Consider the following 17,170-nt stretch of genomic DNA (forward strand, 5'->3'; position numbering starts at 1 on the left):
ACCCCCATCTACCTATGACCGAGCTAAAACAGTTAGAAACATTTAACTGTTCTTAAAATCAATCATATTTTTCAGAGCACTGAATGTTCACAGATCTCTTTATCATGCTGCACAGATTCATCTTTTTTCTCAATTCCTAACTTTTGGAGATTTTTCTTTCTTTCTTTTTTTTGGTCATGCCTTGCGGCTTGCGGGGTCTTAGTTCCCTGACCGGGGATTGAACCCGTGCCCCCTGCAGTAGAAGCGTGGAGTCCTAGCCACTGGACCTCCAGGGAATTCCCTGGAGATTTTTTCTAATTGATAAATTTGACTTTGTGGACCCAATTTCTTTCAGATGACTTAACAAATTTCCATTCTAATGGAATGTAATGGTACATGAAACAGAATTGAACTTGGGGTACGGTGACCCACGATAAGTTGGCTCAAGTCCACTTTTCCAGACATGCCCATAAAATTTTTTCTTAACTGAATATTTAGAGCGGGCCCAGAAGGTAGCAGAAGATAGGGCCTCATCTCTCATTCATTATGTGTAGACTGCCATTATGATGCTACAAACAGACTTGAAATTATTAGGATTTCTTACTCAGATGTAGTTGGGCTGCCAACATAGTGAGCCTCTAAATTATGGAAATTATTACGGCTGCTGAAGTAATGTTTTCCAGACCCAATTTAATGGGATTTCCTATCTCCTTTCAGATTACCATGGTTTTTCATTTGGGAGTCATCTTGGACTCCTTTCTCTCCCCAGCTATCACAACCAGTCATTGCCAAATTTCTTATGCATTCATTTCCTTTTTATTTCTATTGTCATTGTCTAATTTAGACCCTTCTTAACCTCACCACTGAATTACTAGTGTTCCTGTTTCCAATCCATTCACAGTATGAAGCCAGATTAGTCTTCCAATAAAATGGCTCAGGTCATCCCTCTCCTTTGTACAGTTTTTTGTCTTTCCACTTTTACTGAATTAAATACAAGCATTCTACCCCTTCCCTTAAGGCTGGTGTCCCAAGACCCCTACAACATAGTCCTAACTCATTATTCTCACCTTCTATTTCACTTTTCTACCTGCCAAGATCCTATATGTCAAACACATTGAATCCTCCCTGTCCTCTAAAGATTCTTTGTGCTTTCCTGCTTTGACTCTTTGCTCATGTTTCCCCCGTGCCCAGAATACCTTCCCTGCCTCAACCCCTACCTCTTAAATTCCTCTTCTTCCCCCATGGCCCATTCTTAGTACAAGCTTTTTCAGAATGTCTTTCCCAATCAGAGAGATTATGTTTTTCTTTTGAATTCCACATGTGCTTTATCTCTCAAATTTTTTCTACCTTGTGGTCATCTGTATACTTGTCCGGATTAACATCTTTAGGTTGTGGAGTAGGGTAATGGTAGGGTAATGTCTGTTTCTTTGGGCCCCTTGAAGTGCCTACTGCAATATACATGCTACCAGCTGAGCAATAAATATTTATGGAATTATAAATTAAGCTATGTAACCTATGGAATAAAGATCTTCCTCTAGAATTCCCCCCAAATTTCAAATATGCTGGCTCTAGGTGGGCTATGAGGATAATTTCCATAGAATTCAGTTCCTCTCCTAGACCTAAGGAAGATTGGCTCACTGTTGGACTCTTTAATTTACTTCCCTTAAGAGAGAACAAAAATTGTGTGGTTTAGTTTTTACATTGTGAGAACATGTCTACAGAGATCTCAAGTAAAAGAAGGCCCTGTCATTTGACAGTTAATGATTGCTTATTATCTCTAAGTTTGTCATGGACAGTTACTATTAGTTAAAAAGGTATTTGCGCCTTTATCGTGTGTTAACTAGAATAGTGATGAAGAAAATCAAGAAAGTGTCTCTTTCTATAAAAACCAAATTTCTTTTTCAGCATGTTTTTTATTTTGATGAAGTCTTTGATGAGGCGTGCACCAATCAAGATGTATACATGAAAACTACTCACCCACTCATTCAGCATATTTTCAATGGGTACGATAGAAATTATTTGCTCCTCCTGCCTTTTATTTTCTATTTTCCATAAATCTTATTTCTTTATAAATGTTACTGATGTTTTTCAATTATTTTGAATTAAACATGAAATTGTGTTTTGACCTAATGAATTTAAATTAGACTCTTCTGGAAAATTCAGTGTCTCTATTTATAGGATTCACAAAGCATTTAGAAATATTCAGCAAAATTTCCATTTATACTGATGATATTGATTCTCTGTGCTTAGCGGAAAAATATAAGCTGTCAACTATATATATATATATATATATATATATATATATATATATATATATATATATATTTTTTTTTTTTTTTTTTTTTTTTTTTTTGGTTGCACCGGGTCTTAGTTGCGGCAGGCAGCCTCCTTAGTTGCAGCTCACTGGCTCGTTAGTTGCAGCACGTGGACTCCTTAGTTGCGGCATGGGAACTCTTAGTTACAGCATGCACATGGGATCTAGTTCCCTGACCAGGGGTCGAACCCGGGCCCCCTGCATTGGGAGCACCGAGTTTTATCCACTGCACCACCAGGGAAGTCCCTGTCAACAATATTATTTCATCAAAGTCCTCAGAATAAGAAGGTGTAAGTGGTTGTAGTTAGTCTGAACTTTTGATAATAGGAATTATGTATTCTAGCTATAGTTTCATTTTAATTTTAAAATAATTATTCACACATAAACATTAAATGGGACAGAGTAGGTACTAGGGGCCTCTGTTGTATATTTAAAATGTAGTCAGGTACAGGTAGAAAATATTGAACAGCCTGCTAGAGTAACTGATTTCAGAGTATTTTTACTTTTATTTTGTAAAATAACTTTTATAACTTAGAAAAGTTGAGGTATAATTTACATACATTAAGATGCACAGATCTTAAGAAGTACTCAGGTTTGATGAGTTTTGATAGTTGCACGTATCCAAGTAACCAATACCTGGAACAAGATATAGAACATTTCCATCACCCCAGAAAGTTCTCTTGTGTCCCTTTTTAGTTAATCCTCCCACCTTCACCCCCAGGTCTTATATAACCACTGACTTGCTTTCTGTCACTATAGATTAGTTTTGCCTGTTCTAGAATGTCATAGAAACAGAATCATTACAATATATATCTTATGCCTGGCTTCTTTTGCATAGCATAATGGTGTGATTTTTTTATAAATTTATTTTTATTTTTATTTATTTTTGGCTGCATTGGGTCTTCGTTGCTGCACGCAGGCTTTCTCTAGTTGCGGCGAGTGGGGGCTATTCTTTGTTGCGGTGCGCGGGCTTCTCATTGCGGTGGCTTCTCTTGTTGTGGAGCACGGGCTCTAGGCTCATGGGATTCAGTAGTTGTGGCACATGGGCTTAGTTGCTCTGCAGCATGTGGGATCTTCCCGGACCAGGGTTCGAACCCGTGTCCCCTGCATTGGCAGGCGGATTCTTAACCACTGAGCCACCAGGGAAGTCCCTAATTTTTTTTTTTAATTTTTATTTATTTTTGGCTGCGTTGGGTCTTCATTGCTGCCGCTGGCTTTCTTTAGTTGCAGCGGGCGGGGGATACTCTTTGTTGTAGTGCACGGGCTTCTCATTGCGGTGGCTTCTCTTGTTGCAACGCGTGGGCTCTAGGGCACACGGGCTTCAGAGGTTGTGGCTCATGGGCTCTAAAGTGCAGGCTCAGTAGTTGTGGCGCACGGGCTTAGTTGCTCTATGGCATGTGGGATCTTCCTGGACCAGGGATCAAACCCATGTCCCCTGCACTGGCAGGCGGATTCTAAACCACTGTGCCACTAGGGAAATCCCTGTGTTGTCTTTATTGTTGTTGTGTAGAAGTTACGTTTTTTTTTTCCATGAGCAGGTTAAACTGAAGTCTCTGGGGACTTCCCTGGTGGTCCAGTGGGTAAGACTCCACACTCGCAACTGCGGGGGCCTGGGTTCGATCCCTGGTCGGGGAACTAGATCCTGCACACATGCTGCAACTAAGAGTTTGCATGCCGCAACTAAGAGTTTGCATGCTGCAACTAAGAAGCCCGCATGCCACAACTAAGAAGTCCACATGCTGCAACTAAGAAGTCTGCATGCCACAAGTAAAAGATCCCTCATGCCACAACTAAGACCCGGTGCAGCCAAAATAAATAAATTAATTAAAATAAATTTTTTTAAAAAAGTGAAATCTCTTTCAGGTTCAATTCCTATGCATCAAATTTAGGGAGTGCTTTTTGAGAGAGCAAGTTTCTAAAATAAGTTAGACTGTTAAGACATTAATAAAAAGAGAATTGCAAGTTAGGTGAAATTATTAGGTTAGTTCTTGTAAAGTGTAATAAGAGCTTTCTTCATCTGTTGTTTTTTTTAAAAAAAGTTCATCACGAAAATGTTCAGAAGATAAGGTGGATATTATTCTTTATTATTCTCATTTTGCTAGCTCTTCTTCAGTGTGTTCAAATTTTCCTCTTGTAATTCTTTTCCTAACTGTGTCTCTGCCAGTGTATTCAAGTGCCCACACTGCTGGGAGCCATGGTTTAAAACACAAGGAGTAACCGGTCTCTGCTTCTAAACAGCTTAAATCTGATTAGCTCCCATCTCTTGATTCTCACACTTCCATGGTTACTTTGCTCTTGTCATATCATTCTTTCTTTGGTTTCTATCTGGCTTCATGTCCTTTCTGTGTATTCATCTCTCTGCCCACCTCCAGCCTCCCTCCCCTGTGTCCATACATAGAATTTTTTTCTTGCTGCAAGTAGCTACTTTTGTCATTAATCCATGTGATTCCTGTTCAAGAGTCTGTAATAGCTACTTACTGCATAACATTATGTTCACTCTCTACTTAGTACTACATAGTACTAGAGCTACATAGTACATAGGACCTCACAGTACTCAGGTAATCTTGGCCTCATCTCCTCCTAAAACATACTTTGGCTGGCAGGTTGGCCTCCCAACTCTTCTGTCCATCTCTTATTTTGCAGTTTTTCACACTCATACAGGTTGTGTGTACATGCATGTATCCACATGCAAGAATAGTGACTCCCACTTAGAATCATAGGACATCAGGGCTAGAAGGGATCTTGGAAATCAAGTAGTCCAGTAATTTATCAATGAAAGTGAAAACTGAGGCCCTAAGATCTCTTTTGTGAGTCCTTCAAATATTTTACTTAAATTGATTTTACCTCTGTCTAAAGTTCCTTAGTATTCATATGAGTGGTCACTACCATCCTGTTTATCGTATGATCTTCTATTATTTATTGTATTTAATTCTCTATTACTTCTTTCACCAAACTTATCTTTCAGGATTAACACAATTTTTTTTTTCTCTAGGATCTTCTAAAGCACCTAACATGAGGTCTTTGTTTCCTTATCTTCTAGAGTTGTCTTATGGTCTTACCAGTTCCATAAAAAATTCCTAGTAAAAAAACTCACGTACTGCTTTGAGAATTTTTTTCGTCTTCCCTTGTTTTTATAATGTAAAGCCCTCTTCTCCTTAAAGGACTCTATATTTTCTAGCTGAATTTTGTCAAGGATTCTTTTTCCACCTGACTTTTGTCATTTAAAAATCTGTGTGTAGATTAGCGTTTCTCTTAATATTTAGAAGTAAATACAAATGATTCTTCCCCCAGAGGCAATGCCACTTGCTTCGCATATGGACAGACAGGTGCCGGAAAGACCTATACCATGATAGGAACTCATCAGAACCCAGGACTGTATGCTCTGGCTGCCAAAGATATCTTCAGACAACTAGAAGTGTCCCAGCCAAGAAGACACTGTTTTGTGTGGATCAGCTTCTATGAAATCTACTGTGGGCAGCTTTATGACCTCCTAAATAGAAGAAAAAGGTATTGCATATGAGTTGGAAACTGTAAATCTGTTCTTTATTGTTTTAAGCCAGAGTCCCACTGAATTATGGAATTTAATGAGAGACTTTGGTACACTAATGCCCTTTTGTGAAATGAGAGTCTCCTGAATCAGGTGCGTATTTTTTTCAAACTGTCAGTTCAGCTAGAGAAAAATATAAATTAGCCTTCCATTAGTATTAAAATTTTAAGTGATCAGTATCCTAATGCTCATCAAAAGACTATATCCCTTTTATTTTGGTCTGTGAAAAAGATTATAATTTCAGGAAGTCAGGAAACCAACATATACGTAAATCCCTTCCTATTCTTTTTTTTTTTTCCACAAATGACTTTTATTTATTTATTTATTGGCTGCGTTGGGTCTTCGTTTCTGTACGAGGGCTTTCTCTAGTTGCGGCAAGCGGGGGCCACTCTTCATCGCGGTGCGCGGGCCTCTCACTGTCGCGGCCTCTCTTGTTGCGGAGCACAGGCTCCAGACGCGCAGGCTCAGTAGTTGTGGCTCACGGGCCTAGTTGCTCCGTGGCATGTGGGATCTTCCCAGACCAGGGCTCGAACCCGTGTCCCCTGCACTGGCAGGCAGATTCTCAACCACTGCGCCACCAGGGAAGCCCCCTTCCTATTCTTTTGACCTATTATTACACTGGAAGAACTATAATGTTTCCCACTTCCTCTTGTTTTTCTTCTCAATAATCTTAGGGTAAAAATGATAGTTTTCTGATATCAGTAAAAAGAAAAGAAAATCTTTTCTTCACATTAACTCTTATAAGGCTTAACCTATTGCCCTTGCAACATAATACAGTACTTTGGAAATGTATTCATTCAGTAACTGATTTTAAATCCCTATTGTATTTTTCTGGCATAAAGTTTTGTTTAGGTTGAAACAGATGATTTTAACTGCGTAGGAGGCCACAAAGTTGTGGAGGTATGAAGTGACTGGGAGAACAGGGAGGAGAGAGAGGGAACAGGGGAAGTGGAAGGATAAGAGGTTGTCAGGACAGAATTAACCAGGCCTGAGACATGCTGGGAGCAGCCACACCAGGTGAAGAGGAGTGAGTTGAGGCTGAGCATGGTGGAAGTCTGGGGAAACCAAAGCAGTGAAAGAGACTAGCCCCCAGCAAAGATATCTAAGCCCCTACAGGGCTGTCCAAAAGGTCGTGCAAGTTTCATGTGCTCCAGGAAAGCACTGGAATGGGGAGTAGGGGTGGAGGAGCAGCTCCAGTTCATGGAGAGCATGATAGGGCGGCCCCCGTCATAGAGGGGCACTAGAGTATTGAGTAGCATAACTGGAGAGGTCACTGGAGTGGGCTTAGGCAGGCCACCATCCTGTGGACTATTTCAACAAAAAAGGGACCTTCAGTATGCCACAATTCAGAGAGTGTACAGGTGTTGGGGGTTCAGTCATGACACAATTGCCAGATAAAGAAGGGTGCTACTTTGGGATTGCTTTGGGGAAGACTTGCTTTTCTTTTCTACTCTCTGCGTTGGTTTTGAAGCCTCAAGCTAGCTGCATCACAGCTTCTCTTTCAAGCCTCAATACCATTATTAGGAGCGCTTTCCAGTCAGAATGGCCACTTCCTTTAAAGAACAGTTAGCATGAAAATAAAAGCCACTGTTGTGTGTGTGTGTTTGTGTGTGTGTGCGTGCGCACGCGTGTTTTGTTTCTTTGTGTGAAGGGACAGTCAGGATATCCAGCTGTTTTGTTTTTGTTTTTGTTTTTGTTTTTAAACTTTGGGTTTATTTATTTATTTATTTATGGCTGTGTTGGGTCTTCGTTTCTGTGCGAGGGCTTTCTCTAGTTGCAGCAAGTGGAGGCCACTCTTCATCGCGGTGCGCAGGCCCCTCATTATCGTGGCCTCTCTTGTTGCGGAGCACAGGCTCCAGACGCGCAGGCTCAGTAATTGTGGCTCACGGGCTTAGTTGCTCCACGGCATGTGGGATCCTCCCAGACCAGGGCTCGAACCCGTGTCCCCTGCATTGGCAGGCAGATTCTCAACCACTGCGCCACCAGGGAAGCCCATCCAGCTGTTTTTGAGTGCAGTTCTTTAATGAATGACCCCGATATACTGTCCTGTTATTTCTACGTTCTTTAATTATAGCCAAGGGGATGGGAATATGCTAACTCCTGGGTTTAAAGCTTCTCTAGGGCTCACTAGGGAATACCCACACTTATTCTGAAAGTGTCTTGAGCTGTGGGATTTTGGGGTTTGTTTTTTTTTTTTATGTCTCTGGTTAATTGGCTAATATCTCTTTATTTCCTACCTTTCTGAGACTTCTGAAATGTCCTGCTCCATTGATAATACTCTTTCTTGTTTGTTTAGAGCTGTTATGACTTATCCTGTTGTTTTTAAAATAAAATATATTTTCTATAAGAGGGGCTTTGTCAAAGGTAGATAGAAGTATATGTGCTCAGTCTACCTCTTAAACTAGAAACCAAAGTTTAAAGATCTTAAGATTAACTCTTTAAAGTAGAAGATAAGTTGTCTTTACCTTTGCATAAAAAGTGATAAAAATATACTTCTTGCTTATATGATTTAAAAATACAGCAGTGCATTTTAGGCTATTCATTAGGAACTTTTCTGGGGCCTGGGAAGTATGTTCAGGAGTGATGTGAAGGCTCTGAAAGCTAGATCCTTCTTTTATTCCAGAAGCCTAACTGTTCCAATAGAGTTGTCTTCTGAGAGATCATGGGCATTGGTGAGGCTGTTTTCCTATCCTTCTGTAAAAATTTGGAAACTTGGGATAAGGTTTAGATGGAGAAAAAAATTTTTTGAGAAAATCTTTTTTTGGCTATGAAGTGAAATTCCATTATTATTATTATTATTTTTATTTTATTTTATTTGGCAATCAGTATCTTATTAAGGGAGAAAATAATCTTAGAGTCTTTGATAGATTCAATACATGCCCCTTGGTGGATCTGGTTCAATGATGATGGTAGACCATAACCATTCATTTTGTTACACGCAGGCCTGAGGCTTTCAGTTGCAACACCAGCTCTTCCTTGCTTCCTTAGAAGATGTATCAGGACTCCTTATGTTGAAAGTATTTAGTAAAATAAGACCCCACTCTTACTGGCTTATGCATTTAGGGAAGTCATTGGCTCATATAACTAGAAAGCCTAGAGGATAGTCAAGTCTTAGGGTCTTTTTACTCTAGACGTTCAGTGATGTTATAAAGACCCGGTTTCTTTGCATCTCTCTGCTCTACCTTCCATGGTATTAGCTTCATTCCAAAACTGTCTCTTTTGTAGATGTAGAATGGCTGCCACTGCTCCCAGGGCCACATGCTTTCACTTCTAGAGAGGAAAAGAGAGCACCTAACAACCAGAGGCTAGGACTTTATTCTGATGGGACCAGCGAAGATCCCATATCCACTCCTGAACCAATCACTGTAGCCAGGAATACACCATCCACTGATTGGCATAGGTCTGGGTTAAATGCTCATTCTATTCATTGTAGCCAAAGATGCTGATTTGTTTAAAACAATCAAAGACTGCCTCTGAAGCCTGGGGCTGGAGTCAGGAGGTGTGGGGGGCGATGAGGAGAATGCATATCGATCCCACCCAAACAGCAAAACTGCTACTTAATGGGGAGTGGTGGGTTGGGTTCTGGGGAGTCTGTTACTGAAGCTCTGCCAAACCAACCATGTTCTTGCATCCGCAGGCTCTTCGCAAGAGAAGATAGCAAGCATGTGGTACAGATAGTGGGACTGCGAGAACTTCAGGTGGATAGTGTGGAGCTTCTCTTAGAGGTAATTCTTCCTCCTTTACTACCCCACTGTAGCAGCCTAAGTACCAGGGAAGACTTCATTTTGCTATCTCGCAAATATAATGGACTCAGATTTAGGCAAAGGGCGATGACAAACATACCATTTCACATTTATAAAATATGAATCCTACTCTGAGAGGTTGGCTCCTTTCTCTACAAGGTTGTTGTCTCAGTGCCTTGATAGTGGGAAGTAAGGCATATGGGAGAGCCTAATGCATGAGAGGATACTTTTGAGCCAGTTTCAAAAGCTGCTAATGTGTATTTTTATGGTAGTGGGCTCTGGTAAAGGCTGCTGGAGAAAAATATTCTATTTTCAATAAAAATTTTAATGGGTAATACCTTCACATGGATTCAAAATTCAGAAAGTACAATGAAAATATTCCTTCCATTCCCTTTTCCTGAGGCAACTAATATATTTCTTAGTATTTTGTGTATCATTCCAAAGGTATTTAAAATCTGCTTTTTTCACCCTTTTAAAATATATAATTTAGTGATTTTTTTAGTATTTTCAGAAAGTTGTACAGCCATCACCACTATCAAATTCCAGAACATTTTCATCACACCAAAATGAAACCCTGTACCATTAACAGTTACTCTTTATTTCCCTTGTGCCTGGTGCCTGACAACCACTAATTTCTATCTCTCTGGATTTACCTATTCTGGCCATATCATATAACTGTAATCACACAATATGCAACCTTTTGTCTCTGCCTTCTTTCACTTAGCATAATGTTTTCAAGGTTCATCCATGTTGTTGAATGTATCAGTACTTCATTCCTTTTTATGGCCGAATAATATTCTGTTGTATGGATATACCATATTTTATTCATCCATCAGTTGATGGGCATGTGGGTTGTTTCAACCTTTTGGCTATTATGAATAATGCTGCTATGAACATTCAGGTACAGGTTTTTGTGTGGACGTACGTTTTCAGTTTTCTTGAGTATATGCCTAGGAGTGGAATTGCTGAGTCACTTTTTGGGGAACTGCCAAACTGTTTTCCAAAGTGGCTGCACCATTTTATATTCCCACTAGCAATGTATGAAGGTGGGTATTATTTTAAAAGCTCCCAAGGTGATTCTAACATGCAGCCATCATAGTCATGCTAGTATATCCAACAAGCCTGGCTAGAGTCAGAGGGAGAATGCTCGAAGGACAGGCTGGGTACTTGACAATACCCACCTTTAGAACAGCTTCACAGTACATCCCTCCAGGGACTTGGGTGTGTGAAATGGCGAGGTGGCCCACCATTAATACATGTCTTTTTCTAACAGTTTCTTTTTCTTGGGACAAATAGGTAAATTTTGTTTAAGGGCTGGAACCTTGTTTTTATGTGATTATCAGATTCCTGAATCCTGGTACCCAAAATCCAAGGATGGCACCTTAGTGTGGCTGTTTTAGACAGTCACCTAAGAGCCAAGAGCCCCTTTCTAGTGACTGCAAAGGCAGGCACAGAACAAAAGTGTGTGGGACATGCTGAAGGGCTCTTCTGAGGCTGTTGACCATTCTTAACCTGTCCAGAGCTCCCTCCACTGCAGAGTCCTAAGGCAATTGTTTCTTATACACCTATTCCCTGTGGTCCTCTTGCCCCTACCTCCCCTAGTCATTCCTTCATTTGGCTGGGAGTTTCAGGAGAGTTGGTCCTCACGATGCTGTTGTCCTTGGAAATTAGACCAATTGAATGGGAAAGGATCAAACACTAAAAGGAAGTCTCTTTTCCTTGGCTATGGGTCATAACTATGTTAGTGGGCAATCTGGTGTCAAATCGCTCTCACCCTGGAAGAGTTTATGGCACTGCTCTATCCTAAGGTGCGTTTTCTAAGACAAGCAGAAGTTTCTTGTTAGTGAACATATTATTGCCATTGATACCCGCAGTCTGTAATACATATGAGGTTGTACAAGAAGGAAGCCAGCTGAGATCAAGGTGGAAAGTTGATATAAATTATGGATATCTGACATGGTTACCCTCATAAACATTTACTGACTTGAAACAACAGCACTTGCTAACTCAGGTGTCACACTTTCACTCTCTCTCAGGTGTCACCATTCACGCTCACTCAGGTATCACCTATGTGTTTGCTCAAGTGTCACCCTCAGGTGTCATCTTCATGTATGTCACCATCGCAGATCACCCTCAGGCTCACTCAGGCATGGCTACTTGTTACCTGCCTGCACAAGTGGCAGCTTCATTTTTCACACAGGATTGTCCTTCCTCCAAGAAGTTTCTCCTTCCAGGTGTATTTTATTACCTGGTCTTACCAATGCAGGGACCAGGACTTCCCTGCCTTTACAGAGGACTTGCTGATGCAACCAGATTTGGAATCAAGGTTTTGCTTGTCAGGCAAATGATGGGCATTTTTTCCCTTGTAGAGGTTTTTGGGCTTTTAAGTCATTCCTACAGACATTTCGTGTACTTACAGGTATCCATTCCTGAACTTCTAATAAATCTGTTTCGTGTTTTAACATTGCCTTTGCTGTAGTTGGTAGCAGAGGCCCACAGAGTAAGAGCTTCCCCTAGATAAGCCTCAGTTGTATGCCGGTGATAGAGACTTAGTCTATACACAGTGCCTATCCTACTGAAGTGCTCATAGCCTGTCTTTGGTATTTGTGCAGGAAGCTTCGTGATTAAAGTCTGGATGGAGCTGGGTCCCAGTGCCGTGTGTCCTTGAGCACATCCTTTACCTTTCTGAGCCCGAAATATGTGGATGTTAGCAGACGATTGGATTGTGTGACAGAGAAGGAAATGAGATAATATACATATAATGCTTACTGTGATGCTAGTTAAATTTGTCACAGCTATTATTCTTATTAATAAGTCCCTGAATATTTCCCAGTGCCACAGAATTCCATAGTTGTCTCTACTTTCTATTGTAGCAGGTCCCCATTTTACTACTTACATAACATGATTTGTCTAAAGCAGCAGTCCCCAACCTTTTTGGCACCAGGGACCGCTTTCATGGAAGACAGTTTTTCCATGGATTGGGGGTGGGGGGAGGATGGTTCAGGTGATAACGCGTAATGTGAGTGATGGGGAGCGGCAGATGAAGCTTCGCTTCCTGCTGTGCGGATCCTAGTTCCCTGACCAAGGATCGAAGCCATGCCCCCTGCACTGGAAGCACGGAGTCTTAATCACTGGACCACCAGGGAAGTCCCTACATTTTTAAAAAGAAATAGTTTAAGTTTTGGAAGTTTACACAAAGATGTTAGTTCTTGGGACTTCCCTTGTGGCACAGTGGTTAAGAATCCTCCTGCCAATGCAGGGGACACGGGTTCGATCCCTGGTCCAGGAAGATCCCACATGCCACAGAGCAACTAAGCCCATGTGCCACAACTACCGAGCCTGCGCTCTAGAGCCCGCGAGCCAGAACTACTGAAGCCCGCGTGCCACAACTACTAAAGCCCGCGCGCCTAGAGCCCGTGCTCCGCAAGAAGAGAAGCCACCGCAGTGAGAAGCCCGCGCACTGCAACAAACGTAGCCCCTGCTCACTGCAACTAGAGAAAGCCCGCGCCCAGCAACGAAGACCCAACACAGCCAAAAATAAATAAATACATTAAAAAAAAAAAAAGATGTTAATTCTTTAGTATATTTTCTTTAATTAATATTTATTGAGAACTTATGATGTGCCAATCGTAGTACTAAGTGCTTTACATACTACGTATTATCTCTTTTAGTCCTCAAAAGTAACCTATGAAATTACCATTTTATAGATAAGAAACTGGGGCCCTGAAAAGTTAAGTGATTTATAAAACTTCTCACATTGCAAAAGTTTAAACAACCGTATTGTCAGAGCTGGCATGTAAACCCAGACAGTCTAACTTCATATTTTACTCTTAACTGCTACACTTGAGTTGTATATCATTTACAGAAGTCTATCTAATGATCTTCACAGACTGCCTCATTTTTACTCCTCAGAGCTCAGCTGCTTTATACCACAGTTTCTGAAAAACATGGTGATTGCAGACTGTAACTGAAGCTGAGGAAACTGGACCATGGACCAGAAATTCCTTCATGTCTTCTCTAAAAGGCATTTAGTCAGGAAAAGTCACCTCAACATGTTAGATTTTCTGAGACACACTCACAGGTATCTAGTACATCATGGCACAATGAAAAGCCAAGTATAAAACTCTATAATAGAACCTCAGAAGACAGTCTTTCTTTTTTTTTTTAAAGGAATTCCTTTATTTTTATTATTTATTTATTTTTAGCTGTGTTGGGTCTTCGTTTCTGTGCGAAGGCTTTCTCTAGTTGTGGCAAGCGGGGGCCACTCTTCATCGCGGTGCGCGGGCCTCTCACTATCGCGGCCTCTGTTGTTGCGAAGCACAGGCTCCAGACGTGCAGAGCTCAGTAGTTGTGGCTCACGGGCCTAGTTGCTCCACGGCATGTGGGATCTTCCCAGAGCAGGGCTCGAACCCGAGTCCCCTGCATTGGCAAGCTGACGCTCAACCACTGCGCCACCAGGGAAGCCCAAGACAGTCTTTCTTGACTCCCCTGGGGATGAACCACAAGGTCACCCCTTGAGCTTCCTGTCAGTATCCACAGTTCCTGACTAGGTATGGCCTTGAGGCCTCTCTGAGCTCTCATCAGATTCCAGCAGAAGTAACATCATTGATTACATGTGGCAGAGGGTACCTGGCTTCTATCCCTAGCCTGACCATATTCTGCCTATGTGACCTTGGATAATAAGCCACTTAACTTCTCTGTGATCGTTTCTTTATCCATCAAGCATATTGCTTACACAATTCACAAATGTAGGCATTTAAAAGATCTCCCCTGTCTCTTCATGGGGTTTGTAAAAGACATATATATATATATATATATCTCAAAAGAGCTGTGAGACCCCTAAAACCCTGGGAGGAAATGCACCAGAATCTTGTTAACTCTGGGGTTATGGAAGGTATATATTTTCTTCTTTATATTTTTCCTGTATTTTCTAAGTTTTCCCCAGTAAGCCTGTCTTTCTTTTCTAATGAAAAAGAAGTTTGATAAAAAAGACTAATACAAATCTAAAATAATCCCTCATCATTGCATTGTAATCTATGAAAGTATGAAATCAGAGTGATAGAGAGAGGCCAGGATGAGGAAGTACATTTAAACTAGATGGTTCATGGGAATTCTCTGGCATTCCAGTGGTTAGGACTTTGTGCTTTCACTGCAGTGGCCCCGGGTTCAATCCCTGGCCGGGGAACTAAGATCCGGCAAGCCTTGAAGCGAGGCATGGATGGATGGATGGATGGATGGATGGATGGATGGATGGATGGATAGATAGATAGATAGAGAGATAGATAGGCAGACAAACTAGATGGTTCAGTTATAGATTTGGGCTTAAGTGACCTAGCCAGCATCCAGGTTTAGTTATCAGTGCTTTTTTTTTTTTTTTTGGGCAGTTGCCACACCCAGTATAAGGGATTACTGTTCTAATTCTTCTGATTTCTGATTAGCAGCAACATGCTATCCATGCAGTTGATAATCCAGTTTTGTAAATTAACAATTTCTGCTCTTTACAAAAGGATTCATCAGATAGTCCCTTTAAACTTTTAGCAAGCTATTTACAAAATGAGTGCATTTAAAATTTGATTCTAAATTTGATTCTAAAATACAATTCTGAATCTCACTGATAATATTTAGAGACGTAACTATTGCTTAGGCCATGGAGGAATTTATTATCAGTTAGTTAATTTTTTTAAAAGTACCTACCCCTGTTTGTTAAGATATTTTATGGACTATTGTTGAAGGTTTGACTCTGTCAACTTTTGGACTCTTAATCTGGAAACTGTAGCTATGTTCAATATGATAAAAATTAAACTTCTGAGAGATTGAGAAAAAAATTAGATAGGACTTTCTTAGTCTAATTCACTGCAAAATAGATGAATTTGTCCTAAGTGCCCCACAGTGTAGTAGAAACTACATGGGCTTTGGAATCAGACATACTAGATGTGGAATTTGGTTCTGCCACAAAACAGCTGTTTGTGAGCAAATCAACCTTTGAATTTATTCCTCAGCTGTAAATTGGGCATAATAATCATACTCACCTCACCTTAGGCTACTGTGAGGATTCTGTCAAATATTTTTAAAGTTCTTCACCTTTTTGATTCTCAGTAATCAACACTCCCCCAAATCAGGGCAGGGTATTCTTATATGGCTGTGTTTTCAGAGGCTTGAGGCCATTCCTGAGGCTTCACCTCTTCTCCCCCATTCCTTTGTGGCCAGAGGGACCCAAGTTAGCCTTTACTCCCATTTGGAGGGGCAGTGGTCTCAAGGGAAATCATGGGCTCATGGCAATTGTGATAACTCATCACTTCCATGTTCCCACACATCAGTCCTGGTCTCCTTTATGACTGCATCGTGGTGGAACAGGTGGATGTGATCATTCATTCTGTGATGCACATTTCTGTCCTTTGCTTCGGTTACTACGACAGATGGGTATTATGGGACCTTACTTCGGAGCCAAGTTATGCCCTGGGGATTTTAGTCAGGATAAATCCATCAAAGATATTAAAAAGAATATATGAGATCAAGAAGTAAATTAGCTCTTGAGCTATTGAATGTTCTCCCCCAAGATTAGTATTCCACATTGTTTTCATTGCTCTTGGGTACTTATTCTGTATGATTTAGAGTTTAGGCAGCTTTCCTCATAGAGGGAAAAGACTGCAGTCTACTGACAAAGCTATATGTCTGGTCTCTGCTGCTCTCAGTGAACTCTTAGGAGCCAGAGGGCTTTGTTTATTCCTTGCAGAAGTCACCCTGTGGATTTTATTTTCAGGTGATCTTGAAGGGCAGCAAGGAGCGCAGCACTGGGGCCACTGGAGTTAATGCAGACTCCTCCCGCTCTCATGCTATCATCCAAATTCAGATCAAAGATTCAGCCAAGAGGACATTTGGCAGGTGAGCTGGAAATACACAGGGAATCGCATTGTGTGCCTTTCCCTAATGTGACTTTGAAATATGTGTTGTCAACAATAGGACATCCTGCCACTGTGGAGTTCTTTATTTCAGGGATACACAGTAGAGTTATTAGCTCTGAAATAAATCATGGTACTAAAGTGCCATCAGTTGATTAACCATGAAGTAATGACCTATTGTTGGTCAACCCTAAGTTATTAAAAGGGACATTGATTGCTTCTAACGTGAAAAACAGTATCAGCAGAGGAGTAGTAGGAAATGCATCTCAGAGAGCTTACAGGCAAAAAAAAGAAAGAAAGAAAGAAAATTAATCCATCCTTCCTGAAAGAAGCCATAAGACAACTGGGTACATTCATTGCCTCTCTGGTGCTATCTTAGCAAACTCTGCCACAGTGATGGATGAACCTATCTCACCTCTGAGTAATGAGTCTTTTTTTTTTTTGCGGGGAGGGGGGTTTGCTGGAAAGCAGCCCACAGAAGTTTCTATTTAATTATCTAAGTGGTCACCTAAGTGATTTGCATTGTGGTCATTTAGCCTTATGGGAAGAATGTTTAATTAATTTCAGTCATACTTTCTCACAAATGATTAAAACCAACAGAAGGGTCTAAGTGAACAGTGCCAGCAGTAACTGACAGATTAGAATCTTGCAATACTTTTGGAAAGCTGACAGTAATATCTTTTACTTT

The 17,170-nt window shown here is 40.9% G+C and overlaps 1 protein-coding gene across 7 annotated transcripts in view; it reads left to right on the forward strand.

The window, feature by feature from the left end:
• The window catches only part of KIF24 (kinesin family member 24), a 61,102-nt gene that overhangs the window by 26,288 nt on the left and 17,644 nt on the right, over window positions 1–17,170 (forward strand). For all 7 annotated transcript variants that reach the window (XM_059924573.1, XM_059924575.1, XM_059924571.1 and 4 more), the window contains 4 exons: window positions 1,885–1,982; window positions 5,585–5,800; window positions 9,478–9,565; window positions 16,344–16,465. In XM_059924573.1, the coding sequence (XP_059780556.1) occupies window positions 1,885–1,982; window positions 5,585–5,800; window positions 9,478–9,565; window positions 16,344–16,465 (524 nt within the window). The remainder of the gene's footprint in view (window positions 1–1,884; window positions 1,983–5,584; window positions 5,801–9,477; window positions 9,566–16,343; window positions 16,466–17,170) is intronic.

This window comes from Balaenoptera ricei, chromosome 6 (assembly GCF_028023285.1).
Source record: "Balaenoptera ricei isolate mBalRic1 chromosome 6, mBalRic1.hap2, whole genome shotgun sequence".
In the NCBI taxonomy this organism is placed as follows: domain Eukaryota; kingdom Metazoa; phylum Chordata; class Mammalia; order Artiodactyla; family Balaenopteridae; genus Balaenoptera; species Balaenoptera ricei.